Source organism: Dipodomys ordii, unplaced genomic scaffold (assembly GCF_000151885.1).
Source record: "Dipodomys ordii isolate 6190 unplaced genomic scaffold, Dord_2.0 Scaffold47, whole genome shotgun sequence".
Taxonomy (NCBI): Eukaryota; Metazoa; Chordata; class Mammalia; order Rodentia; family Heteromyidae; genus Dipodomys; species Dipodomys ordii.
Genome location: NW_012267263.1, coordinates 6,347,521 through 6,365,242, shown reverse-complemented (window position 1 = coordinate 6,365,242; position 17,722 = coordinate 6,347,521). Strand labels below are relative to the sequence as shown.

The 17,722-nt window shown below is 43.8% G+C and overlaps 1 protein-coding gene across 1 annotated transcript in view; it reads right to left on the bottom strand.

Annotated features, from left to right (window-relative positions):
- Npas2 (neuronal PAS domain protein 2) overlaps window positions 1-17,722 on the bottom strand; it is a 179,731-nt gene that overhangs the window by 92,890 nt on the left and 69,119 nt on the right. Inside the window, exon 2 of the mRNA XM_013019736.1 lies at window positions 3,300-3,353. Within this exon, the coding sequence (XP_012875190.1) occupies window positions 3,300-3,331 (32 nt within the window). The 5' untranslated portion in view covers window positions 3,332-3,353. The remainder of the gene's footprint in view (window positions 1-3,299; window positions 3,354-17,722) is intronic.

Below are 17,722 nucleotides of genomic sequence, written 5' to 3'. Positions count from 1 at the left end.
GCTTTTTCTGCTTATGTGGTGCTGAGGAATCGAACCCAGGGCCTCATGCATGCAAGGCAAGCACTCTACCACTGAGCCACCTTCCCAGCCCCCAGGTGGGATTAGGAAAGGGCCTCCCACATTGCTGCTACAAAACCTGCAAAACCAGAGGCTTTGAAATGGAAATCATCTCAGATTTGTGTTTGCTTTCCTTTCTCCAAATGTTACAAAGGGTACTGCATTATTGCTGCCATCTTGGTGAAGAGTGTGGGTGTTCATGAACATTCTACACCAGTATCTCATCTGAGGATAAGAGGAAGGGGGGACAGCAACTTCTGCACACAGGTACCTATATGCAGAAGTGGCTCCCATGGTTTGGTGCTATGGTTTGGATGAACCCCAAGGGTTCATGCTTTGGAAACTTAGTCCTCTGTGTGATGATGCGAAGAGGGAATGGGATCATTAAGAGGTGGGCTTCACAGGAAGTGGCAGGACTAGCTCCTCCCGCCCCCCCCCCGGCTTCTTAGCTTGTGATATGACCTCTCTCACACAAGTGCTTTCCACTGTGATGCCACGCACCATGAGGTGTTCCCTAGAGACTCACTAATGCTAGTGCCTTTGAACCTCCAAAACCATGAGCTAAGGAAACCTCTTTTGTTCTAGAAAAACCTCAGGTATTTTGTTATAGCAATCTAAAACTGACCAACAACAAGGGATGTACCCATAGCCCCTGGGAATGAATGAAAAAGAAATGTCACACAATCTGACTTCTAGAAACTTTCTGTGAAGACTTCTGTGACAAAAGTAAAACTTCTGTAGACTCCGAAGTCACATTGGAATGTAAGTCTCAGTCTGGATCTGCAGTGATGGCATTTGTTCCTGTATGCAGAGAGTCTCTTGTGATCTGAGGGATTAGAGCAGAGTCTCAGGCTAAGAAAATCTGTAATTAACTTCCCACCTGCCACTTCGTAGAGCTTTCTCACTTCTGTCAAATCAGATTAGTCCACCTTGCTGAATCTTACTTTTCTCATCTGTATAGTAGGCTTAACAACAATACATGCCACAAAGAAATTCTGAGGGGAAGGTTTGAGATAATGCTCACCAAAGTACTTAGCACAGTAGTTAGTAGGTGTGCACAGAACATATAGGAGACAGTCAATAATGTCTGGTCACTACTGCTATTCTTTTCATTATTGCTAATAGGACTAGGAATGCCTGTGGAATAGATTATTGTAAGGTGTCATACATTTTCACATACATGTGGTAGTTAATATCTCAGAGAAGCTGCTCAGTATATTTTTGGCTGATTTGTAAAATAATAGCCCTAGGAAGGCAGGGCAGACATGATTACTTCTTGTTGTAGGTGAGAAAACAGGGGGTGAATCACGAAGGGGTTTGGGGGATCTCATTAGCTCAGTTTCTGTGTCCAGCATTCTATCCACAGCTACTCTGCAGGAAGCCAAAAGGCTTCCTTCTAGTACAACCTGCCTATGTTCAGGGCAGGAAGGATCTGCTCTAGACCGGCCTGGTCCTCTTCAGATGGATTTTGCAGCCCTTGCAGTTTCTGATGTACAATCTGTAAAGCACTGTTGGGAGGATCCAGTGCCACGGGACTAGCCCATTGCATCTGAATACTCTCGGGAATTAACTGCTTTGTTATTTGTTTGAATTTTCATTGTAGGGATTTTTCAAATACATGGACAAGTAGAGATAAGAATCAAAGAAGATAAAGCAGAGATGCGTTCCCTGGGCTGATGTCCTAGTTTCCTAGTCCTTACCTACACAAATCTCATCCCATCCATGCTGCTGGCCATTGCCTCTGATCCCTGATTTTTAAAGGAAATATTGAGGAAGTTCCAAACAATCCAGACTTTCCCAATCATTGCAGTTACAGATTTAGCAGGTCTGTGAGTGTTGTGGATTTGTGTTTCTCAAGGCTGCCTCCCCAGGTAACAAGGAAAGACAACCACCCTTCAGCCACCAAGCTGGGTGAGCTCTGTGGGCTCCCCTGTTTAGAAGTGACAGACATGCTGGACATGGGTACTGTGCAGGACAGTAGAGGCAGCATTACCTCCAGCCACAAGGGCTCATGAGGGACTGTCCTAGAGCACAGAGTGCCCCACCACGTGCATACAATGGCAGATGCAGCACCGAATGAGACTGGAGGGAGGAGGCAGTCTGCCAGGCCTATGACTCAGGTTTTCCTGGGACAGGAAATTCTGACTTCTATTGCTAGTCCTGCCACCTCAACCCCAATGATCTTCAGTGGCCTCCTGACTACTCTATTCACTATATACTCCTTATGGGCAGCAGCCCCTTGTTTATCCTCCTCTCCTCATACTAGTGTGGTAATTGCTGACTTGGGTGCATGGTGTGAAGTTGATGACATTTGGCCTGTGTGTGTGGGGGGGGAGGTGGGTAGGTGTGTGTGTGTGTGTGTGTGTGTGTGTGTGTGGGTGTGCGCGCTGGTGCTAGGGAATGAACTTGGGACCTTTTGCTTGGCTTTTCCGCTCAAGACTTGTTCTCTAATACTTGAGCCACGCCTCCACTTTCAGCTTTTTGCTGGTTAATTGGACTTTTCGTCCCTAAACTGACTTCAGACTATGATACTCAGCTCTCAATCTCCTGAGTGGCTAGGATTACAGGTGTATACCACCAGCATCTGGCTCACTTGGCCATTCTTGACCTCTAGAATGTCAACTTCATGACTATACTTTATATGTATCAGGTATTCAATAAATGTTCCTTGAAGGAATCAACAGTCTTAAGAGCTCTAGCATTACATCTACCGGGCTAGTACTTCCTACTCACCCAACCCTGTTGGCAAAGTAGCCATGATAGCTCCAACGTACAGATGGTGAAATCGAGCTGTGCTGTCTGGTTATTGCATACTTCATAACAATGAGTAATGATGGTATCATCAGTATATTGTTATTACCCAAAGCCAGAGGCTCTCCACAGATGCAGGGCTTAAACCAGGTCGACTTGGCTTCTATTAAGCTTGCTTTGCCATTATGTCCCAGGAAAGCCACAATCAATCCAATGGAGGAAGACAGAAATGGACTGGCAAATACCTAAGCATATTAACAGTTCACTTCACTCAGCAAGCTGCAGACAGTGCATAAACTAGTAACTTTACCAGTGAGAAGCAAAATTGAGGGAGCAGCTCTGAAATTCTTTTGGGAAATTGTGTTTGTAGACATGTTCTAGAGCTTCCTGGCTTGTTAGTACTTTTGCTAAGCAGAACATGGGCAGGCAAGATTCAGACAGACAGACAGACAGCCATGGTGCTCACACTGAGATAAGCTAGTCCTGCTTACCTCTTTGCTCTGTCCTTCTCATCTTCATCCATTAGATTTTCTATGCAGTTTTTCCTGAAAAACAAAACCCAAACCTCAGATGATTATGGTATATTTCTAGATCTTTCTTACAGGTCTTTCTGGGGCCCATGATTTTAATTTGATCACATCTATATGCGTCATGTTTGCCCTCACAGACACTGGGGGTCATTAGACCACACTTTGGGAACTGCCCTGGAGACCTAGCTCAAAGAAGCAGCATTTGTTCATTTTGAGCCTGAAATGAACAAGCACCTCCTTGTGGATGTTTGTACTTGGCCTCACTGGTTCCTTCTCAGAAGTCAAGAGGGCCTAAAAGGGCAGTATTTGGTTTCCAGTCCTTGAAAATCCACAGCAGTCTCTCATGTGGCCAGGGGAAAGAGCCCCAGGGAGGAGAATCCAGACTGCTACCCTTAGGCAGTCACACTTTCCCTGACAGAAAAGCTCACAGATGTAACAACCCAGGAATGTTCTCCATGGAGCCTCTACTTTCCCAGGCCACTGGCCCCTCAAGCCCAACAATCCAGTTTCCACTTCTGCCCCAGGCAGGATTTCTCCACCTCTGAGCATATCCCTGATCCCTGATTCCTTCTTTTACTCGTCTATTTCCTAGAGCCCTCCCTGAGTAAACCAAGATGGTGTGAGCACCATCAGAAAGCTGAGCTAACCTTGTCCACAGGCTTTGCTCCAGCCCAGAAGCCTCTGAAGTCAAATCTCCAAAACCCATGCTTATATTAGCAATGACTCAAGAAATGAAAGGTTTTGGATAAAGATTCTTAATTGAACTTTCTCTGGGACTGTTTAGGTTAGTAATTTTGAGATACCTACATGCACAGGTACAAGTCCGAGCCAGAGCAAGATGGAATTCTGCAGCTATGTCTTCTCTCTCTTTACATATGGCTCATTCAGCAAGTGACAGCTATATTTAGGGACAGACTTTCAAGAAACTCATTCAGCAGCTAAAGTTTGCATCATGTCTACAATGGGGTTAACAGGGAGGTGAAAGACCTCTAAAATAAAAATTATAAGCCCTTGAAGACAATATGAGAAGATGGGAAAATGTCCCATGATCTTAGATCGGTAGAATCAATATTGTGAAAATGTCAAAAGCAATCTACAAATTCAATGCAATACGTATCAAAATTTCAATGCTATTCCATACAGAGATAGAAAAGGAAAAAATTTTAAATTCATATGGAAACATAAAAGGCCCTGAAAAGCCAAATCAATCCTAAGCAACAAAACAAGACAAGACAATGACAGTAGTATCACACTACCAGACTTCAAATGATCATATAAAGGCATAATAACAGAAATAACAAATTGATACTGGCACAAACCAAACCTGAAGACTAATGGAAAGAAGACCTTGGAATAAACCATGCACCTACAACTAATGGATATTTGACAACAAAACATCTAAAATATATGCTGGAGAAAGGACAGCCTCTTTATCAAGTGATTCTGGGAGGGTGGGAAGTCCACATGCAAACTAGTGACATATTTCTTATCCTGTACTATTATCAATTCAAAGTGCATAAAGCCTTTAATGTAAGACCTGAACCTTGAGACGACTATAGGAAGGAATAGGAGAAATACTAGAATGTATTGGCATAGGCAGAAACTTTCTGAATAGAATTTCAGGGGCTGAGCAAATAAGGGCAAAGAATCAACAGATGGGATTGCATTAAGCAAAAATGCTTCTGCACAGCCAAGAACACCGTCATGATAAAAGACAGCAATAGAATGAGAAAAGGTATTTGCCAGATATATGTATAACAAAGGGTCTAATGACCAGAATATACAAGGAGCTCAAAAAACTAAACCCCAAAGACTCAAAACTCAGTCAATAAATGGGCTTAATAGACAGTTTTCTCAGAAGAAAAAGCTCAAATTGCCAACAAATACATGAAGAAATGCTCAAGATTCCTAGTCATAAAGGAAATGCAAATCAAAACAATAGTGAGATTCCATCTTCATTCAGAATGGCCATCATCAATATGGATCTGGATATACTATTGGTGGGAGTACAAACCAGTATAACCACAACGGAAGTCCATATGGCGACACCTCTAAAAACAAACAGAGTTAACCTATAATCCAGTCATTCCACTCATTTGTCTGAAAGACTGCAAGACAGTTACAATAAAGGCACCTGCACACCCATGTTTGTTGCAGTACTATTCACACTAACCAAGTTATGGAAACAGCGCACATTCATTACAAGGGACAAATGGATTGAGAAAAAATCATGCACCCCTCACTTCCCCCCCTCCCACAAATGGAATTTTATTCATTCATCAGCCAGGATGAAATTTATGCCAGTTGTAAGGGCATGCATGCATGTGGCAAAAATCATACTGAGTGAAGTAAGCCAGGCTGTGAAAGACAAAAAGACAAAAAGATCAAGCAAGTTAAAGTATAGTATATGTATCAGAGAAACTCCATGGTGCACACCCTTTGAACAGACATTTTAACAAAATTAATATAAGGAATGTGCACATGTTGAATAGTGGAATAGGAGGGCGTGGATGAGTGGAAAAGGGAATGAGGGATGAATATAGTCACAATACTCAATGTGCATCTTGATAAAGGAAGTGCAAACTTTGATGTACAGACTGATGGAGCAGGGGTATTTGGGGGGGTTATGATGGAAGGGGTGACTGATCAAGACGCACTGTACACATAAATGGACAGCATTAAGTTGTAGTCCCTTGTAGAAACATTTGTAATAAAAAACACATGTATGCTCAAGCCTCGTCTAAGACCATTTGAATCAGAATCTCTTGGACAGGGCCCATTTTTTGACGCATAGTCATCTGTTCAGTCTTTTGTCTGCTCACTTTTGCCTTTCATCCCAAGAAAACAAAATAAACATTAATCAAGTGCAAAAAATAAAATAGGGTTAACATATCTGGAAACAGGCATGTACTTAATGATTTCCAGATGGGTTCTGCTCCAAGCTTATGATGTGAAAAATGGTGAAAATTCACGTAGTGATACCCTTCCCTAGCCTGTGCTCCCAAGGGGGAAGGGGCTCCCCAAGCACCCAAGGGGAAACTGAGGACCCCTCTGGACTGTGCACTTTAACCAAAAACCCCTAGACAAAGCATGTTTATAGGGCCATGTTATCGGAGCTGCTGGATTCCTGTTGGAATGACTGGGGTTGGATGGTCATAAACAAAACATCTAAAAATGACAAATAGCTATCCCTATCAACTCCATCTCCTTGGTTTCATAAATGCCTATCCTTAAACATTTCCTGAATGTGTAAAGCCTGATGCTCTGCACCCAGATCCTCCACTCCACCTCTTACATGTCCTTGCCTGAATCCTCTTACTTGACCCATCTTGGTCACTCAGCTGCACTGTTCCAAGTGTGAAGAGAAAGTTCCTCAGAAGCACTGCTCCCCAAACTTCCATGCCAGCATCCTCAACTCTGTTGTCTTCCTTGTTTTCCCTGTGTATTATTATGGCAGTGGCAGTGAACAGCCTTGAATGAAAAAGCTAAGAGTCAGTCGCCAGCCTCTGAGTTCAACTCCCAGTAAAAGTACACATCATGCACACATGTGCACGCGTGCACACACACATACACACAGCAGTGAAATAAATATACATGATAAATTTTTTAACTTTTTTTTGTGGTCCAGTCGTGGGGCCTGAACTCTGGGCCTGGGCGCTGTCCCTCAGCTCTTCAGCTCAAGGCTAGCACTCTACCACTTGAGCCACAGCACCCCTTCTGGCTTTTTTTTTCTGCTTATGTGGTGCTGAGGAATCGAACTCAGGGCCTCATGCATGCAAGGCATGCGCTCTACCACTGAGCCACCTTCCCAGCCCTTACATGATAAAATTTACCATCTTAGCCATTTGTAAAGTACAACTCAGTAGTGATAAGTACACTCATATTGTACAACCACCACCATCTTCCTACAGGACTGAAACTCTAGATTCATTCATTAACCAGTAACACTCTATTCCCCTAACACTCCAGCCCTGCACCCACCATTCTACCTTCTATCTCTATGAATTTGACTATTCTAGACACTTTATGATAGTACAGTAACAGTATTTGTGCTCTTGTGGCTGCTGATTTCACTTAGCATGATGTCCTCAAGATTCATCCATGTGGTAGCAGGTTCCAGCATTTCCTTTTCAAGTGGAGTAATGCTCTACTGTGCCATAGACAGTTTGCTTCTAAATGTTGGTTACTGAGAACAATGCTGCTGCGAACACACCTGTACCTGACTCTGGGTAAGCACACATTGACAGAGCTTGAGAATCAGCCCATCAGGAAACCGATGGCTCAGAAGACTTTGCTGGGGTAGGGGGACACTTACCTTTCTAGGGGCTATTTACAAAAGTGTAGTCACCCAGGGCTAGTCACACTAAGCAAGGGCCAAAAGGACATGTTTTCTAAACCTGGAAGTCATATGATACAGTGGGGGGGGGTGGCAGCCTTTGCTAGAGGGACACAGGCAAGAAGGGACCCAAGGAATAAATACCCTCACCTCAGTCTCCCCCTGTCCAGTAAGAAAACAAACAAACACCCAGAGAGAGTTCCCATACACTCTTCACTTACCTTTTCTTCTTTTTAATATCTTACGTAAGTATGGTGCAATGACAGACTAATATTGATAAATTACTAGGCAAAGTGCATATTTTCTTCAAGTTTTCTTAGTTTTTCTTTTTTTTTAAATCAAATGTTCTTTTTTGGTTTCAAGAACTACTTTGTAGGAGGACCACATTAGATTTCTTTGTCATATCTCTTTGGATGCACTAGTGTCTTAGACATTCCTTATTTTTCGGTGACTTTAGCAATTTTGAAAAGCATCTCAGGATGTGTTCTTTAAATTTTTGTCTGATGATCAGATGGCATGGAGGCCTGGAAAGAAAGGCAACTGAGGTAAAATGCCTGCCTGCTCACAGGATGGGGTGAGAAAGACTTGCTCATGCGTGTGTATGCACCTCCTTCACATGTACTGTCAACTTGCTTAAAAACTTATTTGTAAGCAGTTCAGTAGTGACACAATATGTAACTACAGATCATTACATTTTATATACATATTGCATAAAGGTCTTACATATGAATCGTGCACACACTACATTTATCCATGAAGAAAATGTTTTCCTTCAACTTTCAGATATCCTTCTTTTAGATTTAAATCTATAAGGTGAAAGCCATAGATCCAATTATTAATTAAAAGGTGTGAATTTTTCTCAATATTGATTTGCTATGCCTCCATCAGAAAGAATGACATTGCCCCATTTGTTAGGAAATGGAAAGACTTGGAAAAAATTATATTAAGTGAAGCAAGCCAGGCCCAAAGAAACATAGGTCCTATGGTTTCCCTTATTTGTAATAACTAATATATGTCTGAGACAAGTAGAGAAGGTCGGATAAGATGATGTTAAGTGAAATGAACCCCAAGATAAGGACACAAGTGGTTTTTTTCTTTCTTGCTATTGTTTCTAACGTAATTATAAGGTACCACATGATTTTTTTTGTTGCTTTGTATGTCCCTTCCCCATGGTATAACCCCTGTTTTCACTGTATTTGATGTTGGTGTAATTTGGGGAGGGATAGGGAAAAAATAAATTGTTTAAACAGGGATATAGGTGGACCCATTGCAACAATGAGAGATGTATCAGACACTATGTCGAAAAATGAACCTTACAATTTAGGCAGAGTGGGTGTAGTTGTGGAGATGGGAGGGAAGGGATGGCAGGGAAAAAACAAAGGAGGAAGCAACAATGCTGGATAAGACATGTACTCACTACCGTATTTTCACAATAAAAAGCTTATTTTTTTTTTTAAAAAAAAGTATGTGTTTTTGTTCTTGGATATGTAACTACTGAACTTCATTGATTAACAACCAAGGCCACTGCCTGGCACTCACATAATTGCCTGCAAACACACATTAGAAAATGTACTAGTTCATAACTCTGCCATGCCCTGTTTAGTCAAGTACCATACTATTGTAATTCCTATACTTTAGGGCAATTCTCTGCTCTTTTTTCCCCTTCCTTCCCTTCTTTCCTTCCTTTCCCTTTCCATTTCTCCCTTCTTCTTCCCTTCCTTCTTTCATTATTTTTAAAAAATGATAGAACTAGGGTTTGAACTCAGGACCTCACTCTGCTAGGTAGGCACTATACATGGGGTCTAAGAACCTGGTCCTTTCCCCATACCTCCTTTCTGAGGCTAGCTTCAGACCATAACTATCCTGTGTAGCTGAGAGTATACATGTGGATCACAACTCCTGGCTTGGTTATCAAGACATAAGCTCATTAGCTTTTTGCCCAAACTGTCCTAGAAAACTGTAATCCCCCTCATCTCTGCCTCCTGTGTACTGGGATTATAGGTGTGAACCAAAAGTCTTCCAAAGTCATTGCTCTTAAGTTTGCCTGGGCCATTACAGATATTTGCATTTCCATCTTCGCATCTGTAGAGATGCTTGCTGCAATAAGACACTTGCGTCTCATGCCAACCATTCTAGCTACTCAGGAAGCTGAGATCTGAGACTTATAGTTTGAAGCCAGCCCACGCTGACAAATCCTCAAAACTCTTATCTCCAATTAACCAACAAAAAGCTGGAACTAGAGGAATAACATGGCTCACAAGGTAGAGTCCAGCCATGAGTAAAAAAGCTGGTTAAGAGTGGGAGGTTCTAAGTTCAAGGCTTCGTACGAACACCACACACATACACACACACACACACACACACACACACACAAGAGTGGGAGGTTCTAAGTTCAAGGCTTCGTACCACCACACACACACACACACACACACACACACACAAACACACACACACACACACACACACACAGAGATACTTGCTGTGTGTTGTGACTGTGTTGGGAATGTGTTGATCTAGGGATCAACTTGGGGAAAAATGACATATTAACATTGGGGGTGGGGTCCACGAACACGGGCTCTTTTTCTGTTCGCTTCTCTTTTAGGCTCAGGGATAAGGCAGAGCCAGCTGATGTACTCACTGTGCCCGTTGTGTGTGATGTTCAGTGACTCACAGATGCTTCTGGCATGCTGGGCAGAAGGAAGCCTTCCATAGGGAAAGCCCCTGCTCTGCTGTCACTTCCATAGGGTGAGGGCTGCATATGTCAGGTGATGGGAAGAAAGCACAGACAAGCAAGCAAGTAAACACAGTCGCTGTTTATAAGAGTATGGGAGACAGCTAATGGAAGATCTGGAATGGTGAGGGAGTGCTGTGGGGGAAGGGAAGCCTGGCCTTGGTATTTTAGGGAACCCTTTCATGTCCTCCTGGGTAAAGGTGTGACCTGTGGGGAGTGAGGGAACATCCCTAAGGGTGACTCCAGGAAGCCCAACAGGGACCATGAGTGTGTGTGGGGGAACAGCCAGGAGGCCAGGGGGGAGGGGGAGCTGTGAAGGGAAGGCTAGTCAGAGAAGCTGAGGGAAACACCAAGTTTGTTGTTGTTGTTATTGTTGTTTGATGGGTATTTTTTAGACCTGGGCTTTGAACTGAGGGTCTTGTGTTCTTTCTGGGCTTCGTTGCTCTGATGGCACTCTATTACTTGAGTCACACACTGCTCACCTGGCTTTTTGATGGTTATTTTGGAGATGGAATCTTGTGAACCTTTGCCTGGATTGTCCTCAAGCCATGATCCTCTAGATCTCAGCCTCCTGAATAGCTAGGATGACAGGAGTGAACCACTGGCACCCAGCGACTCATTTGGACTGTTTATCCAAGTAGAATGGGAAGATACTAGAGGTTCAGAACAGAGAAGCCACAGCTTCCACCCTCCCAGGACACCTGTGGTTCTAAGTAGATTGTTTACAAAGCCTGGTCTACAGCAGACAAGCAAAAGCAGCCTCCCTGCTTTGACAACAGTGGTAATATTATGGCCCATTTTAAAGGGAGAGAGCCAGGGGGAAATCCCCATCTGAATCCCTGTGTTCCTAACATCACTCCCACAAACTTCTCAACCAGCGTGGCAAAGCCGTGTCCCAACACTGATGAAGTAGAGTTGAAAGTACAATTATATCCTCATGATTAAAATGAAAGCAAAACCTGCCATGGGCAAAGAGCTGTTACTATGGGGAGAGCCACTGAGTCAGAAAGGAAGACCCATGCTGAAGGCTCCCCACCAACCTCTTTATCTCCACGCAGTTGTCAAGGTGGGAGCTGGCCAACCATCCTCTGCGTATGAATTAGGAAGGGCTACCTGCTCCCAGCAAAATGTCCCCAGACACATGCCCCTGGGGACAAAGTGCCTATCCCTAGAACTGAGTCAGTAGCTGCTCTTTCTCTATGCCTTCCCTGTGTGGCTGGGGTTCTGACTTCAGAGTCAGCCTGATTTAATGTCCATTTCAACCTGCTTGTTCTGTGATTCTGAGCAAGTCCCTTAAACACCCAGGATCTGTTTCCTTCAAAGCTACCATGAAGCAGATACCAGGAAGGAGGTGATGTGTCTGCAGGTACCAGTGCTGTCTGGGGTGCAGCTGCATTGTAGAAGGCCTCCAGGTGAGTCTTGATCACTCCATACCTACAGCCTGAGTCTGCCACCCTTTACATTCATGTCTGGTTGCTAAGCCCTCGTTTAGGCAAGTGCCATTAGCCTCATCCCTTCCCTCTGTTTGCCTTTGATCCCTCCCTTCCTTTCTTTATGTAATGTACTTCATTTTTAAAGGTTGACAGAGGCCAAGCTTGTAATCCTAGTTACTCAGATAGCTGAGATCTGAGGATCATGGCTCAAAGTCAGCTGGGACAAGAAAGTCTGTGAGACATTTATATCCAGTTAACCAGCAAGAAGCCAGAAATGGGGGTATGGCTCAAGTGGTAAAGTGCCAGCTTTGAGCATAAAAGCTCAGGGGCAATGCCCAGGCCCTGAGTTCAAGCCCCAACACACACACACACACACACACACACACACACACACACACACACACACTGACATAAACTAATTGTATGCATCCATAAGGTACATTGTGATATTTATTTGCTGCAAGGACTCTAAAACATTCTCTCTCAGACACTTAACAGTGAGGTCACACAAGTGACAGAACCCCTGTGGAGACTGCATACAATGTTCATGGAGAGTTAGGTTATTCTATTAAATCAGAGGTGGGCAATATTTTTCTATGAAGGGCCACCAAGTCAGTATTTCAGAAGCAGACCAAAGACCTCTCAACTCTGCCACCATTGTAAACAAAACAAGAAACAGCTATTAGTGATATGTAAATCAACAGACATGGCTATGTTCCAATGAAGTTTTATTTATAAAAACAAACAGTGGGACTGGATCCAGACCTGCACTGTGGTTTGCTGGGCCATGTTAGAAGTATTACCAGAATCGCTACTCAGGCTGCTTCTTCATTCTCCTTTAATTCTGAATTCTGGGTACAGTCTTTATAGGCCTAGTGGATCGCTGTGTAATATGAAGGTTTCCGCGAAATGACTACCATAAGCCTGTTGTATGGCAAGGCCAATGTTTGTACAAAATAAAATCATGCTGTTTTCCAAATTGGCTGAAAACTGGTTTGGATTATAGGTCCCAAGCTAGCTTGAAAATCCCAATACTCCTCCCCACCATACCAACACAATCCAGTAAATTTAGTTCACTAAAAACCAAAGTATTGAAAACAAGAACAAGTTGAAATCAAGAGGCCAAAGCAAGCCCAGACATCTCCCCAGTTTGCTGGCTTTATTTACGGCTAACAGTCTGTGCCTTCTGTCTTCCCAGTCAGTCCCTGGTGAGGGGACCTCATGTCGTCTTGGATGGATGTCTGTGTCTCACACATGGGAGCTCCACAGTTTTTCCTTATCGTATTTAAGAAATAAAGCGGCATTGAGACACAGGTGCTGATGACTGCCACGCTTACATTGTCTCTCTCCTGTTGTCATTTGGAGAAGCTAGGAAACTGCTTCTACTTTTGTGATTCTTCCTCTACGGGGAAATGGCTTTTGGGGCTGCAGTGACTCATTTGCTGGGGAAAGAGATTTTTTGCTAAAGAAAATAGACAGTGAAAACTCCCCTTTAAGGAATTCTCAACATGTTCCAGAACATTCCAGAAAGGCCAGACTGACCAATCTGATTTTAACTCCAGCCCACTTTGCACTTGTCAGGGCACTTTCCAGGCCCTTGAGGAGCAGGATAATCCCCAAGGATATGATGAGAAGACCCTTGTGGAACTTCTATGACCAGCATCCAGCAGGACTATAGCTTCTTAAGGCCCCACGCTAAGGCTCTGTTCACATGCTTTCTTTTGCTGAGTGGCTGATGATTCATTATTCAGGGAAATGGTGACATAGGGCATGAAGGAATGGATGGGGAAAGTTAGAAAATTTGTTATGGAATAAATTTATGATGACATCATTTGGACAGCAAAGGAGTTCCAAAATAGAAATGTTAAGTTTAAGGGCCATCCTAACGTGACATGATATTCTTGTAGCCTTTGGCACTTACATTCCCATCGCCGAAGATTCCTCCCAGGGGACCCTTTATCAAGCGTTCAAAGCACACTACGTCATCCTGAGCCAAGGAGAGAAGCTAATGCTTGACAGTGTGTGGTCAGGGCGTGGACAATGGATGCCTAGAGAAAGCAACAGATGGGAAGAGGAGACTATGATTCACACTGCAGCCCAGTCAGTGGAAGATTTCGTGGAGAACTGCAGCTCAGCTGCCACAGATGTACCACAATAGCCCACCAGTGCTGCTCAGCCCTGCGTCCCTATTCCCGAACATTTGCTTCATGTGCTCTTTTAGGCCTTCCAGAAAAAATAAAAAAGATAAAATAGAACAACAAGTCGAATTAGTTTTGCGTATCTGGGCTGTAGAGTCTTGAATTTCATCTATCGGAGCTTCCAACCGTGTTTAGTCATGTTTCACATGAGCCACTAACTGTTGGAGACAGTGCAATTTGTTTGGAAATGTTCAAGATGTAGGTTTGAATATCTTCCATCTTCCTTTTAGGTCGAGTGATGGCCAGTGAAAGATGATATCATCTGGAAACCCAAACCTCTGGAGAGGAGACTCCACGAGATGCCTCCCTCATCTGGCGGATTGATCTCTCTTCTACAATGCAGGGGTCACAAACAGATACTTGTGGCTGAAGGTCTGGCTCAAGTGGTAGAGCACTTGCCTAGCATATGCCAGCCCTGGGTTCAATCTCCAGCTTAACACTTGTAAATGGCAAGAGGCTGGGAACAGAAGTCCAGGCCACATAGCCCATGCTCATCTAATACCACATGCTTCTTGTCACTGTCACTTCTTTGATTTACAGTTAAAACAGAGAATGCCTCACCAGTTGGCCCTGTACAGCCAGAGGCTCCTGTCCACCATAGCTTCCAATGCCATCAGGCCCCAGAGGAGCTCCCAGCCACAGGTGGTCCCTGTGGGGAACTCCAGTCACAGCACTGAAAAGGGTGCATGTCCTTCATGCTGCCTGACTCTAGTGTGATTTATTCTATTTAACTTATTCCCTTGTAAAAGCTATCCATGACATCTGTTCCTTCATAGAGTTTCAGCAGAGAATGGAAAAGGCAGAAGGATGTTTATTGGAAGGCTCTAGACATGCAAAGGCAGGGTGTTTGAGAGCCCCTCAGGTGGGATTGGATGGCTGGCTCCTGACTGAATTCTGGCATGATGTCTTCAGGGTATTACAGTCACTCCTGCAGTCCTACCCCAAGAACCTGCTCAAGTACGCTCACTTCTCCTTCTGACCAGATCCCCCATAGTCTTGCAAAGAATCACACAGGCCTACAATATCTACCCAGAGTGCACCTTACACAAAATCATGGTGCACTCTGCTCCTCTGTGGGCTTCCAGAATGAAGCCAGCTTTGCCATACCTCCCCCTGCTTCATATACCTCAATAGCCAAATCTGAGTAGCCTCAGTAAACCCTGAAGCTTCCTGGGAGCTCAGACTCCATATGAGCCTGGCTCACTCCCAGACCTGGCCAGCCCACTTTGCAGGCCCAGCATGTCTTGTGAAGGCTTTCCAGCAGGACAGGGGTTTACCAGCCCTTGGAGAGTATGACTGTATTAACCATCACCCAGGTATGTCATGTGAGACCTGGAAAAGCATGAAAACAGTACAAAGACAAGAGCAGAGTGGGAGGAACCCACCTCACCCCAAATGACCCAAGGACTCACTGCTGGGCTGGTAAAAAGGAAGGTGTGAGGATCAGGAAGACCTCCATCTGCTTGTTCTATAGTAGTCCTCTCCATCGGAAGATACCTGCCTCAGCCCCAAAACTTCAAGATACCCCAATAACACCTAGCAACTATGTACAATGCAGGAAATGGGCACAACCTCACTACTAAAACAAAGTTCATTGAAAATGAGAAAGTATTCGGTTGTATCTGCTAGGTTCAAATCTGGGTTGTCCGAAAATTCTGATGTAAGCCCAGTTGGCCATGTGGTTACAGCAGGAACACTGGGACCCATTAGTGTCTAACTGACTGGTAAGGCCTCCATACCACTGGACATAAATCCACAGAGTAAACTAGTTCTGGCCATGCCTCCTCTAGTCTCTCTCTGCCTCCCCCAAAACTTGACCATCTCAACTTCAGGATATCCAGCCTGGTTTAAAAAAAATGTGCATATGGATTAAACACGTACATGGGAAAAACAAACATATGCCAGAAAAACCAAGTATGGATAGAGCAAAGCTGGGATGTGGACTATAGGGACCAGAAGTCAGCAGGGGAAAGCTGACAGGAATGGCTGGACCCTAAATCTCATATGCTGCCTGAGCTAGTGGAGCTATTTGACAAAGGTGGATGGTTCAGACCTCAAGGAAGCCCTTCACAAACATCTCTTTTCCTAGTAAGGTGTTTAGATAGTGCTGATGACCTGGTCACATTTATGGATATAACAAGAAAAGAATCCCAACACAGTATTATGTACTCCCCTCTTTCACCAGACTCCTACCCTCCAAACTTTCCCTTGGTGAGAGCCACAATGTGAAGAAGTTGTCTCCACTTCCCCCTCCCAGGTGCCTGGTACATAAGGTCTATTCCACTTATCCCTATCACTGTGACACACTGAAACTGGTGAGGACAGAGGGATGTAAATGGGCCAATGTTCTGGCAGTCATCTAGCACTTCTACCTTGTCCTCAGAACACTTGTTTAAATACCAGGTTCTTAAGACCCTGGCCTCATGAAAATCAATGGCCACCATAGTCCATTCAGGTAAAGGTGTGGAAGGTGGGTAGTATATTTGTTGTTCTAGAAATATCTGAGGCCAGTGGTGTTTGGCTCTGCAGGACTGGACATTTCCCAGATATTTGAGGTGTGTGTGAAAGTTATCTTAGTTTCCTTCCTCTTCTTTCTTGTTCCTGGCTGATAGAAGAAGCTGCAAGAAGAATGAGATGTTTCTTCAAATCGTTTAACTAGGGATACAGGTGGACCCATTGCAACAATGAGATGTGCAAGTCGTTACGTCAAAAACGAACCTTACAACTTTGCTGCGGGGAGCGGGTGGGGGAGCGGGGGGGAGGATGGGAAGGGATGGGAAGGGGAAACAAAGGAGGAGGCTACAATGCTTGATAAGAAATGTACTCATTATCTTGCTCATGTAATTGTACCCCTCACAATAAAAAAATTTTAAAAAAAGAATGAGATGTTTCTTCTTTTAGTAACTGTAATCTTTCACAATACCCAATGAATGCATTATTCACCAATGGCTACCCCTCCTTGGTGAGGGTTTCTAAGCTCTGGGTGGTATAAGGCCTTCAACACCCCTTCTTTTTTTTTTGGTGATACTGGGCTTGAACTCAAGGCCTTGAACGTAGACAGCTGCTCTACCACTTTAATCACATCGCAACTCTTTTTGGCATTAGTTATTTTTCAAATACGTTCTCATTTTTCCCTCAGGGCTGGCCTTGGAGCTTGATCATCCTATTTATGTTCCTGCTAGCTGGGGTTACAGATGTGCACCACCATATCTGGCTGAGGACACCCTTCTTTTTTTAAAAATATTTTTATTGTAAAAATACTGTACATAGGGGTTACAGTTACATAAGTAAGGTAATGAGTACGTTTCCTATTGAGCATCATTACCTCCTCCTTTGTTTTTCCCTTACCATCCCTTCCCTCCCCACCCCCCTAACTCCTTCCTCCCCTCCCTCCCCATTTTCAACATACTATCTTGTACATCTCATTGTTACAATGGGTCAACCTGTATCATTATTTCAGCATTTTGTTATTTCCCTTCCTTTCCCCAAATTAGAAAAATGTATATACAAGATGCAGGGCATGGGAATCAAATCCAGTGAAAACAGGGGTTATACCAATTCTTTCCTTTTTTTTTTAATTTTATTTTATTTGTGAACATACTGTACAGAGGAGTTACAATTACATGGGCAGGATAATGTGTACATTTCTTACCAAGCATTGCAGCCTCCTCCTTTGTTTACCCTTC